We start from the raw sequence: 18,720 nt of genomic DNA on the forward strand, positions 1-18,720 counted from the left end.
ATGTCCTGTAGACTTTTCATACTATTTCGAAAAATTTATATAATGAATTGATTTATTTTCTTGCCACACTAACACACAAACTGGAACACATAATCCAGTGATTTTTTTGATATAGGAGGTTGAGGAGAAGATATTTTATAATATTATAAACACAAAAATAGATGACCAAACATCCTGTCTTTTACCAAGAGAATCAAGATAACCGTAGTGACAATATTTATTATTTTGGATATTCTGAGAAATCACTAAAGCAATAAACTTTGTGAAGAAATATACCCAGTTTGTAATTACAAAAATAATTTTGTTCTTCAATGTTTAGTCAAACTGCTATATATGATAAACTTTTATAAAATTTTGATCATGTGCAGGTTTAAATATGAAATGACTCCTATTTAAAAAATATATACATTATGAACCTAGAGAGAGAAAAATAAAAGTGTGTAATTAATGTTACAAAAACAAGTCACTTGGGGAGTCAAAATTTCTTTAAAGAACCTGTATTATTCTAGTAAGTTTTTGTTTAAAAATCATTTGGCTGAAGCAACAGAATGAAAGGCAGAGACAAAATATTTTTTAAAAAATTGTCTAGTGCTAAATAAAAATAACAGTATTCTCTAATAATCATAAAAGCCAATGAACAAGTGCAGTTCTATTTAAATATATCTTTTCGAATATAAGTTTGAGAAACACTGTAGTATAAAAAAGCAAGATATAACTTTCAACAAAAATATCCCTCTAATGTGAAAATGGAGCATTAGGAAATGGGTTTACAAAGCTCAATTAATTCAAGAGATATCCAGTAACTTTTTTTTTTCTAATTGGAATAAATCTTGTTGAAACCATAATCTAGTAACAAAGAATATCAGCCATTTCCTATGACAAAACTGACTGAACCACTCAGAAACACAAAAAGCAAACATGTTAATATGTGGTATTACAGTTATAATTATTTTCTTGATCCTTCCAAAATAGAATTCAGTGCTAAATACTGAATTAATGTAACCATGCCCAAGTGCATAAGCCATTCCTCACATAATAAATATGAGTATAAAACATTCTTAAAGGGAAAATAATTTGTTATTACAGTGTTCAAACTTTCAATTACCAAGTAAAATACCCATGTGACCCAATCATTCACTATAATTGCCTAAGAAAATGGGAAACAATCATCCAGGAGTGGATTGTTTGAAGTTTTAAAATATTAGAGTCATGTAGTATTAAGTAGTGCCACCCCCAAATGTTTGTTTTTACAGAAGTCAAATATAGCCAAGCATAATATGTTTATCATGATGCTACGACAAAACACACATCATACTCAAACATTTGATTACATGAGCTTGATGGTCTTATGGCCCAAATAAGCGTATGAAAGTGTTCTCACTGTGCATTCTTTATCTCTTACCCCTCCCAAAATGTCATTAAGAAGCCTTGTGTCTGGGGCGCCTGGGTGGCTCAGTCATTAAGCATCTGCCTTTGGCTCAGGTCATAATCCCAGGGTCCTGGGATCGAGCCGTGCATCGGGCTCCCCGCTCTGCGGGAAGCCTGCTTCTCCCTCTCCCACTCCCCCTGCTTTTGTTTCCTCTCTCACTGTGTCTCTCTGTCAAATAAATAAATAAAATCTTAAAAAAAAAAAAAAGAAGCCTTGTGTCTCCTGGGGCAGTAGTTCTCAAACTTTAGTATCTGTCTTATTCTCTGTTCATACTCTGTAACAGAATACCACAGGCTGAGTGGCTTAAAGAATAGACATTTATTTCTCACAGTTCTAGAGCCTGGAAGTCCAAGACTAAGGTGGTAGCAGATTTGGTGGCCAGCTTCTTGGCTTGTAGATGGTGTTAAGGCATTTCTGGAGTAAGAGCGGGGAGCCATTTCCTTGTTGAAGGTGAGTTTTGAGCAAAGACAGTAAGTCTAGGGGCGCCTGGGTGGCTCAGTCGGTTAAGCGGCTGCCTTCGGCTCAGGTCATGATCCTGGGGTCCTGGGATCAAGCCCCGCGTCAGGCTCCCTGCTCAGCAGAGAGCCTGCTTCTCCCTCTCCGCCTGCCTCTCTGCTTACTTGTGCTCTCTATCTCTCTGTCAAATAAAATAAAATCTTTAAAAAAAAAAAAAGACAGTAAGTCTAGACCATAAAAGATATTTTAGTAATCTTGGTGTATTTATGCAATACTAATTATAGTATGTTTTTGGATGTGTGTTCTTTTCTAGATTGTGACTGCAGAGAATAACTAAAGCAAAAAACCAAGAGTTGGATAATCTGAATTTTAGTTCTGCTTCTCTCACACGGTTTCTGTGACCTTATTAAACCATGTAACCACTCTAAGACCAAATTTTTCAACTGTCAAAAAGAGAAAATGATTATTTGCTGTTAGTTACATGTTCTTAGTTAATGCACAAAACTTCATGCCAGGCATTTTCCTGGGTTCCAGGAATTATTTGAAATAAACATGTCTCCCGCCTTTAGGATTTTTGAGGTCATTGTGAAAGTTAGAAGAAATAGCACATTCTTATTTATTTGTTTATTTATTTATTTAAAAAGTTCACTTAAGTAATCTCTACAACCCAATATGGGACTTGAACTCACCACCCTGAGATCAAGAGCTACCTGCTTTTCTGACTGAGCTAGCCAGGCGTCCTGAAATAGTGCATCCTTTAAAATGGTGTATAAATATTAGTTCTTATTTTTACAAGTTTAAAACATTTTGAGGTTGACATTTTGCTATGAAAGCATTGGAATGAATATTATCTGTGATATTAATTACCTAATTCATTAAAAAATTTTGTTTTACTAATTCCCTCTTTAATGATTATCCTTCTCAAAAAGGAGTTCTCAACCAACTGGGATAAGTTTCTGCAGATAGACAAAACCTACCCTATAATTTCAGATGTGAGTTTATTTGAGCTTTATTTCCAAACATGATTTTTTTACTATTTTGAAGGAACCCTTCTAGACCAGTAATGAGTCAACTAGGGTCCATGGGCCAATTACAGCCTGCTGTCTGTTTTGTAAATAAAGTTTTATTGGAATGCAGCCATGCCCATTAGTTTACATACTGTCTAAAGCTGCTTTTAGGCTACAACAGGAGAGGTGAATAGTTGTGACCGAGACCTTCTGGCATGCAAACCACAAATATCTACTATCTGGCCCTATGCATAAAAAGCTGACCAACCCCTGGTATAGTTGAACACACAATATGTGGACTAGACTGACGGAGGATTTCAGTAGGGATACTCCTGCCAGGGATCCTGGAACAAATAACATCATGACTCATTCCTGCTTCCTTCTCCAGTCTGTCTGAGAACCACTCCATCCCTGCACTTCTTGCTCTTTTCATTTCGGTTATATAACTGCTCACATTTCCCAAATAAGCCTTGTTCTCCCATATTTCTGGGGCTTTGATCCCTGTCTGGAATGCTCCCCCACACCCTCCCCTATCCCCCACACACCTTCCAGTTCTCTACCTTCAATCCCAGGGTTTGGATAGGGTTCCCTCTTCAAACTTCCACAGCACTCCTGACCCACCAGAGCACTCTACACTAGTGAATTTTCTCCACTAAATTAAGATCTTTACAGTTAACATTTCAGCGCCTGATAAAATGCAGGTTTTCACTTAGGAATTGATGAAGAGTTATGGTATGAATGAATGAATGAATGAATGAATCACTGTGAGCTCTTCCTGATGTGTAAACTGCATTGCCTGAGTGGATTAAGTCAGTAAATGCTTAAAATATCAAACAATAGAACACACAGAATTCAGTATTTCACAAGTCTCTACAGGGAACACTGTTTCTATGTATAGAAGCAATAAGAGAAACCATGAAGGAAAGACAGGTTTAACTGAGATAAACACGAATCCCATTATGGGGAAAAAAACCAAAAACGATGTGACTACTGAGAGCGCCCCAAGGTGGGAGGGATGATCAGAAGCCTTATGCATTCTAAAATGGTTTTGTAGGTTCAGAGAATTTATTTCTTATTGGCAGACTAATGTTAAATAGAATCTTGGGGCCAAATGTCAATTCAATTTACAATGAGAAATGTAATTGCCTCAAAAACTGAGATATTTGTATCTGCTTGACAAGGCCATTTTCTCCCCGAGGGCAATCTGCACAGAAAGTCAAATTGCAATCAGTGAATTACTGGCTTAATTAATTTATTAATTTACAATGAAACACCGCCGTGAGATTTTGCTTCTGGGACTGGCCAACACTGTTTGGTTAACACGTTTTTCCTTATATATGTTAATACATTCAATTTGACATATCTCTGCTCTGATTCATTGTAGTTTAACTTTCTACAAGCAATCTCACTCTTATTTCCCTGTTCTGAAGGGAGGAGTAGAGTAGTGATAATTTCTATGTATTCTTAAAAGTCTGTATATAAAATAAAAACATATAAAATATTTATATAGTAATAGCTTATTCATATTTCTATGACTGTAAGATACCAAAAGAAAAATATGTAATAGAGCAGATAATTTGCAAAAAGTTTTGTAATTTAAATCTGAAGAAATAATTCCAAATATAAGAAAAGTTAACAAGTTTAGAGGTTATTTTTGCTTTGTTTATTGTAGGCTTTTTTATTAAGATTTTATTTATTTCTTTGTTTGACAGAGAGAGAGCATGCAAGCACAAGCAGGGGGAGCAGCAGGCTGAGGGAGAGGGAGAAGCAGACTCCCCGCTGAGCTGGGAGCCCCATATGGGCCTCGATCCCAGGACCCTGGGATCATGACCTGAGTCAAAGGCAAACGCTTAATGCACTGAGCCACCCAGGCACCCTTAAACATAACTCTTGAGGAGTTTAGTTATTTCAACTATTATCATATCATTTACCTCATGGTCATGTTTTCTTTTTTCTTATTATTTATTGGAATTAGGATTTAGGGTTAAATTTATTTAAACTTTCTTTAAGATAATTAGTTTAATGAGGTATTTAGCTACGAAAGAAAGGCACAACCTGGGTATCAGATGTTTGGAGAAGTAGAGTTAAATTTCTCTGGAAAATTATTGTAACTGATTTTGAATCTTATTCTGGAAGTCAAAGGAGACAAACGTTTTGGAAATCCCTTGACAGAGCAGAGAACAAGGTAGATGGAGAGGGTCTCGGCGGAGAGCAGGTAGGCAGCGTTGTCTGATGTCAGGGGAGAGAATGACAATGTCCAGTGAGGAAATTTGAGGTGTAAGCTGGCTGGGAATTTCAAGACAGTGAAGTCTGAGGTTCAACTTTACACTGTGGACTGTTCTGCTCACGTTTTCCTATTATAACTAAACCTTCAGTAAAATCCTCTTAGATCCCCAGGTGGACCTAGGGTACTTCAAGTGAAGGGAGGGACCTGGTGCTCATTGTGTAATGAGTGGTGTGGAAAGAAAGTAGCAGCCAAAGATACCTAGGTTATTAGGTTCCTAAGGCAACTGTAACAAATGATCACAAACATGTGGCTTAAAACAACAAATTTAGGGGTGACTGGGTGGCTCAGGTCATGATCTTAGGGTCCTAGGATGGACCCTGAGCACCGGGCTCCCTGCTCAGTGGGGAGTCTGCTTCTCCCTTTCCCTCTGCTCCTCCCCCGCCCCTCATGTGTGCTCTCTCAAATAAATAAATCTTAAAAAAAAAAAAAAATTCTTCACAGTTCTGGAGGCCAGAAGTCTGAAATCAAGATGTCTACAGGGCCATGTTCCTTTTGAGGGCTCTAGGGAGAAATCCTTCCTTGCGTTTTCCTAGCTTCTAGTGGCTCCTGGCAATTCGTAACGTTTCTTGGCTTGTAACTACATCACTCCAGTGTCTGCCTCAGCATTCTTCCTGTATCTGTGTGTCCTTCTCTTCTTATAAGGATGCTAGTCATTCGACTTAGGGCCCACCTGAATCCAATATGACCTCATCTTAGCTTAATTATACCTGCAAAGATCCTACTTCCAACTAAAGTCACATTCTGAGGTTTCATGTGGATATGAATTTTTATAACACTCTTAAACCCAGTATCACAGAGGTGGCAGGGAAGACACATGGAGGGATACAATTTTTCTGTATTTTCGTCAAACTATTTTACATAGGAGGCACTTGAACTGCCTTAGAACATGAGTTTGGTGCTCAGTTTTATTTCATTATTAAAGAACAAACTGAACCCCAAGATTTGAGGACTGCAGAATAGCTGGGTGGTAGATATTTGGCTATACTGGAAATGAGTTAGCAAATTCCACCAGGATTATACTGAACACCCATAGTTCAACAGCTGAATAACTAAAATAAAGACTGAGAATCTGTTGCTTCAAAATCCACGGTACTCAACTCAGATGGTATTGAGCAAATCGAACTTAATTATGAGTGCGAGTAAATTACTTCAACGTATGAAAATTAAAAAGTGGCAGAAGGCTATTATTTCCTATATTTGTCAGTTTTGGAGCTGAATTATCAAATAAAACTTTAAAAAGAATCTTGCTAAAATAAGTGATAAATACTTAAGATGAAAGAAGAACTTTGTGTTTAAAAAGAATACCTCCCTAGTTGTGCAGATCCCCACAAAGGTGTGATGCTTAAGGATAAGTTTATGTGGGGGAAAAACAAACAAAATGGAAAGGTTGAGTAAGACAAGAGAAGCCAGCATGGTTGGGACTGTAAGTTGTCCTCAGAGTATCCTGAGCTATAATGTTGCTTCTACTACTGGATTTCCAAATCGCCAATTAGACATGTCTGCCTTTCAAAGACCATATTGTGTTCTTCAAGGGACTGTGCTCATATGTTAGGATATTTATTATCCTTTTAGAATAATTTTGTCATTATTTAGTATTTCATTTCTAAGTGAGTCTTAGTTTTTAGAGTTAGGAAAACTAAAAAAAATTTATAAAGGGGAGTTTTACCTACTTATTTTTAGACTGTTTACAATTTTGCTCTTCACTTAAAACCATATGGCATAAAAATAAGCAATCCATGAAGATATTGAACAGAGCTAATTTAGAACATGCACATCACAAACTGGCATAAATTACATTATCATTCTTTCTGATTTCTGAAAATGCAGGCCTCAGCCAGACCCCGTAAAGGTCCTATGTCCCTCTTTATAATCTGTTGAGACGTTGATAGTGATTTAGCCTACTTGATCCTTCACTTGCCTCTTTATAAAATACATATAATAACACCTACCTCCAACGATTGAGGTTTCAAATATGATAATATATGAAAAAATGTGCTTTGGGCTAGAAAGTACTACAGAAAGGTAGAGCTAGAATTTTTAATTATATTTCATTCTGAAAGTTACTCTAGGAAACTAAAATCATAGACTGTAGGGATTTTGAGTTGTGGATTTTGTGAAGAAAAATGTCTTAAATTTGGCCCAGGAAAGCTTAATCTGTTTAGTTATTGGCAGGACTGACAACTCAGTACAGATACTTTGACTTTTCATGAAGAGAAAATTATTTTCTAAAATAATCGAGTGCCCCTTGAATTGGATCGGGAGGTAAATTAAAAGAAAATATGCATTCTCCTTGTCATTGTGTGCTATATTTGGTTTATGCTCCTAACTGTTCAGAGCTCTAGAGTGTTATCAGGACTGCCTTGCTGGATCAGTAGGAGACATTAATGTATAAAGTCTCCATTCCCTTGGCATTTGACAGGAAAGGCCATGATTTCTGTCCAACAGCTGTGTCCACAGGTATTTAAAGATAGATCACCTGATGCCTCAAAAATCCAACAAATGAGCATTTCTCTCTCCTCCAGGAAACATTGCTTCCATTTGCTTAGCTTAAATTTTGGCTGTTTTAGTGTAATCAAAGTAGATAGGAAGAAGAAAAAAAGCATGGGATAGCAAATTTGGTTTGGGTAATCACAGAAAGCAGAAAAAAACAACTGTGAAGTGTGGGTTCTCAGTTAGGTTGAGGTACTAGATGCTTTATCTCCAAAGAGAGGGTCCCAGTGCTTGTTCGCCAGAGAAGGGGCACAGTCTGTATCAGGGAACAGGATGCTTCACTACGTGAAAAGCCAGGAGACCAGAGCCCCACTCTCCATTGTGATACAAACTTCCTTTATGACTTTAGACAAACTGTGTTGCCTGTTTTCATACTAATTTCTTCATGTGTTATGACATTTTTTGTAATCACCTCACAGAACTTTTGTGAGAACTATTTTAGTCAATGAATGTACTTTGAAGAAGTTTGAGAAAGAAAGTCAAGTTAAAGGGCGCCTGGGTGGCTCAGTTGGTTGGGCAACTGCCTTCGGCTCAGGTCTTGATTGCGGAGTCCCAGGATGGAGTCCCTCATCAGACACCCTGCTCAGTGGGGAGTCTGCTTCTCCCTCTGACCCTTTCCCATCTCGTACTCTCTCTTTCTCTCTCTCTCTTACTCTCTCAAATTAAAAATCTTTAAAAAAAATTCAAGTTAAGATGCAATATAATGTGATAGAATTTAAAAATGGGATAAACCAAGATTCAAATTCCTCCACATAAATACTAGCTGTGTGATTTTGCACTGGTTACTAAATCCTCAGGGGAAAAACAGCAGAGTGATAGGTTCCTTGTGAGGATGAAGTGAAGGAGAGCCATACAAAGTGCCCTGCAGAGCACCTGGCACAGAAGGGTCACTCTTTGTGCTATAGACATTAGTGTTATTGGTGTTATTAATTCTTAAAAATTCAGATTTGGGAATGGGTAATGGTAGCACAAAAGTATCTATCATGTGTTAAAGAAGAAATTTTCAACTACTCGTGCTTTGGAATTCCAAGGAGAGCTTTTGGAAATCACACATAGTGGTCCACAACCCAAAGCCCTGAAATAAGCATCTCTGTACGTTGAGTCAGCCATTCATATCTGATAGAAGCCTCAGAGGTCATTCTGATGCTCACCAGAGCCTGAGAACAACTGGGAATGATACAAGAACACAGTGTGGTTACTTAAGAGAGTTCTAAACCTCTCACATTATGGAGGAATTGACCTAATACATTGTTGTCCAGTAAGCACTAAGCACTTAACAAGAATATTACTGAATAGTATGTAATAGCAAAGTTAGGTTGATCCACGTTTTCAGGGCCTTTTACCCTATACTCTGAGATTCTGAAGGCGTGATCCTGCCTAACCCATCACTTGCTATTGACCCTACTTGACTGGGCAGTGAGTATGCCCCACTCCCTAAATACAACAGTGGTTAGTCAAGGGAAAATTCAGTATCCAAACAGAGATAACAAGAGTTCTTCTGAAGGAGAAAAGGTGGCATTCTTTCTCAGACATGGCTAGATGTGAATTTATATATACATATTTTATATATACATACACAACTTTGAATTTATATATATATAATATATATATATATATGCACATATATACACAGAGGAAGAGAGAGAGAGATACTGAGTCTAAATGACTTAGTTTGAACTCCTGGATCCATGCCTGAACACCATGCCTGAAGTAAAACCATCTCTTGGAATTCTTACTTATGTGAATCAATAGATTCTGTTTCTTGACTAAGCAGGTTTCTATTTCTTTCTATTTAAAAAGTTGTTACAAAAATATAAAATCTTTAAAAAATAAATAAAAAATTGTTACAAATACAGAGATGGTGATTATTTGACAATAAACATTGGAAGTGGGGCACCTGGGTGGCTCAGTCACTTGGGTATCTGCCTTCGACTCAGGTCATGACCCTATGGTCCTGGGATCGAGCCCCACGTCGGGTTCCCTACTGAGCGGGAAGCCTACTTCTCCCTCTCCCTCTGCTTGTGCTCTCTCTCTCTCTCTGTCAAATAAATAAATAAAATATTTAAAAATAAATAAATAAACATTAGAAGTAGCTTCCCAGGTCATTCTATTTCTCATTAATCTAGTCACCATTGGCTACTGTCTACTTAAACTGCATTAGCCTGACAATTTTTTATAATTTTATGGATTCCATAATGTAAAAGAAGATCCCTGAAATGTGAAAACAAAATACTGACAAGAAACAAATGAAAATGAAATTGCTTTCATAACTACAAGAACAGCAGAATGTCTCAAATTTATTTATGATACAATTTAGGCCTTGAGAACTGGTTGGCAGAGAGGCAGGGACACCCGAAGTAGATCTTCCTCATTCTTAAAGTTCCAGGCCCGCACAGCAAAGAATTAGACATGAGACTGCCCACACACATGGACATCAGTTCTTGATACCTTCCTGTTACGGACTGAATTATAACCCCCCAAAATGCATCTGTGGAAGTCCTAACACCCAGTGTGATTATATTTGGAGATAGGAGCTCGAAGGAAATAGGTTAAGGTTCTTTGAGACCATCTGGGTGGGGCCCTAATCCAATAGGACCAGTGTCCTGAGGGCACCTTGATCTTGTACTTCAGTCTTCCAGAACTCTGAGGGAATAGGTTTGTATTGTTTATGTCCAGTACCAGTCTGTGGTACTTTGTTCTAGCAACCCCTAGCCGACTAATAATACACTTCTCTCTCTTTTTTTTCCTCTTTGTGTTTTTGAGTACTTGCAAACAAAATGAGAAATAGAGTACCTCAATGGGTATAAATTTGGAAATACAGCTTTATCTTTAATTCATAAATGAGAACCAAGCACCCATCCCTGTTATGTCATGATCTGAACACAGTGAAAAACCTTTAACAAAAAATAATCACTTCGTCACTTAAATGTCTATTTTAAAGGCTTAGAAGTTCTATTTCTTTTTTTTTTTAAGATTTTATTTATGTGAGAGAGAGAGAGAAAATGAGCGGGGGGTAGGGGCAGAGGGAGAGGGAGAGGGAGAAGCAGACTCCCCGAGGAGCAAGGAGCAGGATGTGGGGCTCGATCCCAGGACCCTGGGATCATGATCTGAGCCAAAGGCAGACGCTTAACGGGCTGAGCCACCCAGGCGCTCTAGAAGTTCCAATTCTTATTTTAAAAACTACATAAGTATTTATTGAGTACCTACTAGATGTCTCAATAGTAATATTAATTATTCATTTGGCTACCTTCTGTGATTAATATAATACATGTTCTTTTGGGATAGAAATAGTGTTTCTAGGTATAGGTGATAGAGTAGGTAAGAGATTATAACAGGAGAATATAACAGGACAGTTTGGTGTGGAAGATGTTTTGGACTAGAACAATCATATTGTAGGAAAGGAATTATGCCATAAACCATGTGGAGTTCTGGTAAAAATATTGTGTACAGAAACTGAGTATTGGTGTTCAGGTAAAACAATTTACCTTCCAGCATTTCTAGGAAATGAGAAATCAGAATTACACAAAACTTCATTAGGACGAAGGGTGTTTTTCATTTTGCTAAAGAATTCACATTAGGATTCCTTTAACCAGTTCGCTTAGTGAGCATCTGAAAGGTTGCTGGGATTCAGGTGTTTCACTTGGCTGTGAGTGGATCAAGCAGATGTGAGTAATTCAGGGGAAGCTGGGAATGAAAGTAACTGGAGAGCCCCAGGAAAGGGCAAGTCTGTAGGATAAGCCACAACGGGAAATATTTCTTGGACACTTTATGTGCAAGTAACTGTGTGGTTCTAGGGAATTTGGTGTTGAGATTCCCACTGCAGGACAATGTGAACCCCTACTTGGACAGGCTTTCATTGGCACAAAATAAACAATCTTGGGTTGGTCTAAGACTAAACTGACTGCAGAATGGGAAGCCGGGACCCAGTTCTCTGAAGAGCAGCAGGAAAGCCATTTTACCCTCTGAGGTTGGTGTTGGGTTGATTTCACCTGCATTCCGGCCCAGAAATGGATGGATTTCAAATTTTGCTAGTGCAAAAGCCTGAGCTGGAACTGTACTGATTTTTTTTTTTTTTCTTTCCTTCTAATTGGCTCTGGGAGGAGTCAGGCTGTGTGAGCTGGGATAGGGACTCATTGGGGCAAGTGCTAACTGCTGGATCCATTCATCTTTTAAAGCTCTATTTCAGGGGCGCCTGGGTGGTTCAGTCATTAAGCGTCCGCCTTCGGCTCAGGTGATGATCCCAGAATCCTGGGATCAAGCCCCGCATTGGGCTCCCTGCTGGGCGGGAAGCCTGCTTCTCCCTCTCCCACTCTCCTTGCTTGTGTTCCCTCTCTCGCTGTCTCTGTCAAATAAATAAAAAATCTATAAAGCTAAACTCTATTTGGGTTTATAAGACGTATGAGTTATTCCCATCTATTGTGTTAGTGGAACGTTCGGTGTTTTAGCAACAATGCCGGGACTCACATAAAAAGAAAAGAAAAAAAGCTTTACTTTAAACACCACACGTGTGCTCCGCTCAGTCCTAACGGGGGCTGCCCAGAAACGTATAGTGAGGAGTTAAAAGGAGACACAGTAACAAAAGAGGAACATCAAAGCAGCCAAACCTCATTCAAAATCGTTAAAATAGAGCCAGGGACTGAAGACAAGACAGAATATTAACGGATAGCTCCTTCCCCGTGGGTCACAAGTAAATAACTCCTGTTACGGATAACGCAAGTTTCACGGGTATTCCAGGGAGACTGTGTTTCTGGATAATAGATTCGGGGCAGAGACTGGGCACAAGAGCCGAACTAATAGGTGAAGGTGGAAACATAAACAAATACGGATTTTTTGAATTTAAAATAACGGAAGTATATTGTAAGGATTTTCGTCTCCTTAGTGTCTTCAAATTATAGGCCCATTCTAGAAAACCAAATTGCTTATTACAAATATCTTTCTCAGGGCACATGGGTGGCTCAATTGGTTAGGCCTCTGTCTTTGGCTCAGGTCATGATCCCAGAGTCCTGGGATCGAGTCCTCATCGGGCTCCCTGCTTGGTGGGAAGTCTGCTACTCCCTCTCCCCCTGCTTGTGTTCCCTCTCTCATTCTCTCAAATAAATAATTAAAAAAAAAATTCTCTTTCTCTCTTTTCCTTCTTTCTCCACACCCTCCATGCTATGTATTTGTGGCATTTACATATAAAAATACATAAAACTAGTGTGGGGTTGTTGAATGGAGTCATAGTTACAAACAGGGCCTTTGGAAATTCATACATCTAGCTTTGAATTTCTGCTCTTCTATTTATCAGAAGTGAGCTTCAGTTTCCAACCTATAAAATGGGAATAATCATAGTACCTACCTCCAAGGCTCTTCTGAGGTTTAAATAAGAGAATGTGTCAAAAGCCCCTAGTGCACAGCCAGTGTTCTCTAAATGTTCATTGTTGTTAATTATTTAGTGTTTGGAGGAGAAGGTTTGACTTTGGTCAATTGAATGCTTTGAGAAAGACCAGAAATCACTTAATATCGTGCTGAGTCCTCAGTAGAAATCAACCGGAAGACAAATTGATATTTCGTATCATTGTATGAGTTTCAAAATAAGACACCTTAAATTCACATCCTAATTATCAGCATGAACAAAGCACAGTAAGAAATACTAACCAATGACATATTGCTAACTGGTATGTTTAGGACAGAGCCTCACGCAAAGTGTTTAACTGTACAGCAGGAATTGTTTTTGCTTGACTGAAACACCCTTCCAAGTTGGGTGAGAAAGAGCAGACAAACCCTTGTGACAAGCATGAGAGCTTGGGGTAGACTTCTCTTCACTGCACATTACTCAAGTTGGTATAACTTGTGCATTTGAACTGGGCACTCAGCATCTATTTTTGTCTAAACAGAGAAGAGAAGCCCTTATCCCCTAATCTGTGGTCTGGGCTGTCAGACAACTTGTGAACTGAGTCCCCCTGGAATTTTCTTCCACGATCTCTGGGATCAAGGTCATGCTGTGGCCAATGTTGACCAACGGCTGCTAGCAAGAGAAGAGGCTCCCCAGGTTTTAGCTGTCCCCCAGCGCAGAGTGGCATAGGAAGTCACATCTGATTAAACCATGGACAAAGAGATCCAACTCATCTCCATGTGTTTGCATTCATGGACTAGTCAACATTGCCAGTTTTCTAATAATAAGGACCATCTGAAGACTGGCTGATTCCTCTACCTCCTCTTTTTTTTTTAATTTTTTTTTTCTTGGAGACTCTGGTGTCACACAGGTGCAGACCCAGAGTACCACTGACCATTCTAATTCGTTTCAACCTTTCTTGGCGCTTTCTCATCCTGCTTTGTCCTTCAGAGCCTGGATTCTTGTTTTATTAGGCTGACATTTTGTTCTGACCTCTGTTGACAGCTTCTGGCCTCTGGCATGCACTCTGTTGCGTCACTTCTTTTATTTATAACTTATGTTCTTCAGCTCGGCTCAGACAAACTCATTGATTTGTGATCTGGTCACACTCGCGTTGCTCTATCTATCGTAAAATCTTATCTTATTCTCTAGCATCGCTCTTTTTGTCCGTGACATTTATTTGGCTTCTCGCATTTTCATTTTGCTTTCCCTCCTACCCTGATTATGGATTTTACATGTCTGCAGGATACCAGCAAGGAAGAGCGGTTCCAGTTCACAGAGACCACTGTGAAGGGTACCCCCGTGTTTAAAGCACTTTATGGTTTTACAGAGCATCCTTCCCCACACAATACCTTATGTGATCCTCACAACAACCCTGTGAGGTAGGTGTCACGATGTCCTTTTTACAGGAGAGGGAATGGAAGGGCTAAGAGACACATGCACACACGACTCAGAATTTACTAGAAATTTAAGACTATGAAGCTTGGGTCTATGTGTAAACCTTGAAGGAAATGAGAGGTGTGACAATGTGATCTGTTAATTGATAGAGAGACCTACACAAATATCACACTACCCTACATCTTCCCTGTTCCTTTTTTTTTTTTTTTGGTCTGTCTTTTCTTACCTTGTCTCCTTTCTCATTTTTATCCCTTTCTTCACCTACACAAAATATCTCCAGATGTACTGAAATATTTCATCTTCAGGATCTATAATTGATATTTAAAGTATAATATACAAGGAGCTTTTTAGAATAAAACATTTCAGTGTTATTTTTTCATGATCAAAATATTCTTGCTTCAGATAGCCAGGTCATTTAAGGAAACAAGTTCTATTTTTTGGTCTAAATGTGTTGAATGAACTGTCCAAGCTCTACTTTACTTCACTATAAACTTGGGGAAAAAAAAGGTTGTAATTTGTAGAATAAGAAGACAAGAAGGTAAACTAAGCTAATCAAAATCAATTTACTTTTTAATATTTTAAGGAATTTAATAATCTTGATCTCCTCTGAACACCTCTAAAGCCCTATTCCTCCCCTTATATAATTCTGCTGTATCGTAGAATTGCCCGTTTACATGCCTAGGGCTTCCAGGGACAATTAGCTCTGTAAGGTGAGAGGCAATAGTCATCTTATTAGCTCCTATGTCCAGCTCCAGGAGGTATGCAATGAACATATGCTGAGTGAATGAATGAGTGAATTAACAAATGCATTTTCTTTTATGTATCCTATCATTTATTGAGAGTATTGTTTTTAAATGTCAAGAACCCACATAGAATCAGTATCCAAGAGATGTCTCCTAGAACCCAACGGATTAAACTGGGTTCAAAAAACATAAGGTGAGTGGATGGCAGAGGGCTTCTGGCCTGGCTCTGAGAACTGGCATGAGCGGCCCACCAGTCAGTACATGGGAGGCATCCCAGCTAAGGGTGCTAGAAGATGGTGGTGATGGTGAGGTACTGGAGTGGGGAGAGGTAGGAACGTGGGAACAGAGGCCCAAACAGCACAAAGGACCAGGAGAGAAAGCCATGTGGAAGCTGCACACCACACAGGAACCAAAGCCATTTGGGGGAGCCACAAAGGGATCTTGGAGTTGGTTGTGCTGATGACTTGTCCAGAGGTGAAGGGCCTTTTAATGAGATGGTAGCAGAAGGTGTCTTGCCCAACCCACCTGATCTTAAAAGGGCCCTGCCCAAATACGATCAGGGGGTTGTACCGGTGCTGACATATATATAAAAGAGGAAATCAGTGATTATTCTTTTTATATTTAAATCATGCCTGAAAAATATTAAAATTATGTATTAAAATAACTCAATATAAATTATTATTTATCAGAACTAACTGAAGACGGGGAGAATCAGACACTTTCATGCAGAATAAATTGGTACAACCTTTTTGGAGCCATTTACAAGAAACCATCAAATTGTAAAATGCATGTCACCTTTGAACTATTGACTCTACTCCTAGCAAATTCTCTATTATGAAATAGTTCCACAAGGTCATGTATGAGACTGCTGAATGTAGCACTTCTTATTAAAGCCAAATCATGGCCAACAAAAATCGTCAAGTGTTCATGATAAGGGAATAGACTGATGTATTATGGGCACTATGGTATAGCTATATAATGGAATACTGCATAGTCATTGAGAGAAAAGAGCTAGAGCCACATGTCCTGACATGGGCAAGTTGACTGACATATTACCTTCAATCAAGTAAAAGCAGAACATACTGTATAAATGTTTGTGTCTATGATTCTTTCTTTTGGAAACATTATGGAGTTACCTATACTCTCTAGAGGGGGAGTGCATGGAGGCAAATCTGGAGGCCATAAACACTTATACACAGAAATATCTCTATTGTTGCTTTCACAAAGAAAGTATGAGCATAAAGTTCAAAACAGCCAGAAAATACCTATAGCTGAAAACATTTCTGAACAAATCTGAAAAAAAACACTCAAAGCATTTGATAACCTCAGGTACCAGAAGACCGGGTAGGTGTTCAGTTTAAAAGACTACAAAATAGAGAAGTTCTTTACTTGCCAAGCTTACCCAGAGTCAAGGTTAAGTAGCTCAGGTAAGTCTCAGGAAAAGGCGAAAAAGAGATAAAAACTGCATCAAAGATAACGATAAAGGCAGAGATAAAGACAGAGATAAACAGGAAGATAGAGAAAAGAGTTACACAATGAGCTCAAGTGAAAATAACCAGAGTGACAAGGAGAAAGGAGACCAGGTAGGATAGAAAGTATTACAGCAGACAAAAGTAATCACATTAAAGAAATGGACAGGAAGGAGAAAAGGTACACTAATGTTTCCATTATCTTACTATAATAGTAACACTAATAATCACTGAAAGATGCTAAAGCACTGTGAGGAGACACACAATAATGTTGTTCAATTTAGGGGCAAGAGCCATCAACAATGCAACAATTGTGAAAAGCATGTACTTGAATGGGGCTGGCATTCAAGGTGGTGAACCTAAATTGTCTAAGGGCCGTATCCATACACACTACAGGTTAAAATAATTACTTCTGCCATAAGGGAGAGAAATTGGTACTATATTTTTAAATAATAACTACAACTGAAAAATGCTAGATTTTTGGTACATTAAAGAATTAGCCATAATCTGTCTAAAGCAGACGCTGTTTGGGTAGAGATTAGGATCACCGTGTGTGTGTGTGTGTGTGTGTGTGTGTAGTGACGGCTATCCCCAGACTTGCACACATCACATGCAGCTCCTACTGGGAAGGCAGGAGGGGGGATTCCTCAGTTCCTTTTCATAATCCTTTCACTTGATCTGTGTGGATTCAGCCTAATACACAACAACTGACTTAAGAGTGTGGCATATTGAAGACATCCCATCTAATTTGTTTTTAAGGGCCAATGTATATGAGGTCAGCATCCGATCAACAGAGTTCCCTGTGTCAAATCTATTCTGCTGCAATTTTGAAAGTCTAGGATATAGAACACAACTTTTCAAGTTTTTAGTAAAACAAAACAAAACACAAAAACACCAGCCATCAGAGGATTATTGGTAGGCCAGGGTTCTCAGATTGTCCACATTCCTAGCTGGAGTCTTTCAGTTCGCTCGGTCAGTAGGTAAGGAGGATACAATTGTTTCTATTCATAAACTTGATTTTCCTTCAGTAGATTGAAAGTGGCTTGAAAGTTGAACAATTTTCTATGTGGAATTTTTAGAAAACTGTGCTCATCAGGAAAACAAAATACAAGTGGGTAATGAGAATCAGAGTTGTATAATTTAATCTATTTGTTTTACTCCAATTAGCATGCTTTATTTGGAGAAAACTGTGGCTGACTTCCACAGAACCTCTATGGATTGATGCTGAAGTTGCCCACACTCTCCTCGAGCCCAGACCACTATGATCACAGGCTTGTTTATTATAAGGCACACATAAAAACAATGCAACAGAAACTTACTTAGTATGCTTCCACTCCCTCTGTCCCCCTTCTGGCCTTTTGGTCCAGGATTTCCTTGAAAACAAACAAAGAAAAAGCAACATTTTTTTTTCGTAATTAGGGCAATTATTAAAAAAAATAATTGTTGTAAATGGAGACAAAAATGAATTGCTTTAAATGGAGACAGAGCATCACAAGGTAACCCGGAATATCAGCTTACCATAACCTACTGTATTCAAATACAATAATGTTGATGTTGATAATAATAATAATGGCTATCATTTTATTTTCATTATTGAAAAAAATTTTAAACTTATTTTATTTAAATTCAATTAGTTAACAGAGAGTGTACCATTAGTTTCAGATGTAATGACTATCATTTTAAAAGTCCTATTAGAAACCTGTCGTTGTTCTGAGTAAGTCCCTTCATCCATTATCTCAAATTATTTATAAAGGCATTAAATATCCCATTTTCCTAAAGCAGACAAAACTGAGGTACAGCACTTTTTGTGCTTATTTATCTTGTTTTTTCCTCTTCTTTGACTTTGCTTTTCTCCCTGCTCCAGGAAGTTTCATGTCGTATCATCTCATCTGAAACCATGATTCTGTATTTCCCATTACACTTTATCTGGTTTTCCATTTCTTTAGAGGGGAGAATCCCAAAGATGGGCTATGAATGAATTTCTGAGAATGCTAAGATCCTGATGACCTCATCCTGGGGGAAGGTTGGAAGGTCTCAAGGGCATCCAAGCCTATAGGCTACTTCCTT

At 38.4% G+C, this 18,720-nt stretch overlaps 1 protein-coding gene across 3 annotated transcripts in view; it reads right to left on the minus strand.

Moving 5' to 3' along the window:
• Positions 1 to 18,720, minus strand: part of MSR1 (macrophage scavenger receptor 1) — a 90,805-nt gene that overhangs the window by 17,316 nt on the left and 54,769 nt on the right. For 2 of the 3 annotated variants that reach the window (XM_027600370.1, XM_027600369.1), the window contains exon 8: positions 17,973 to 18,026. In XM_027600370.1, coding sequence (XP_027456171.1) covers positions 17,973 to 18,026 — 54 coding nt within the window. Of the gene's footprint in view, positions 1 to 14,331; positions 15,760 to 17,972; positions 18,027 to 18,720 lie in introns of those variants that run through there. The other variant, XM_027600371.2, reaches the window with a different exon arrangement.

This window comes from Zalophus californianus, chromosome 2, assembly GCF_009762305.2.
Source record: "Zalophus californianus isolate mZalCal1 chromosome 2, mZalCal1.pri.v2, whole genome shotgun sequence".
Classification (NCBI taxonomy): domain Eukaryota; kingdom Metazoa; phylum Chordata; class Mammalia; order Carnivora; family Otariidae; genus Zalophus; species Zalophus californianus.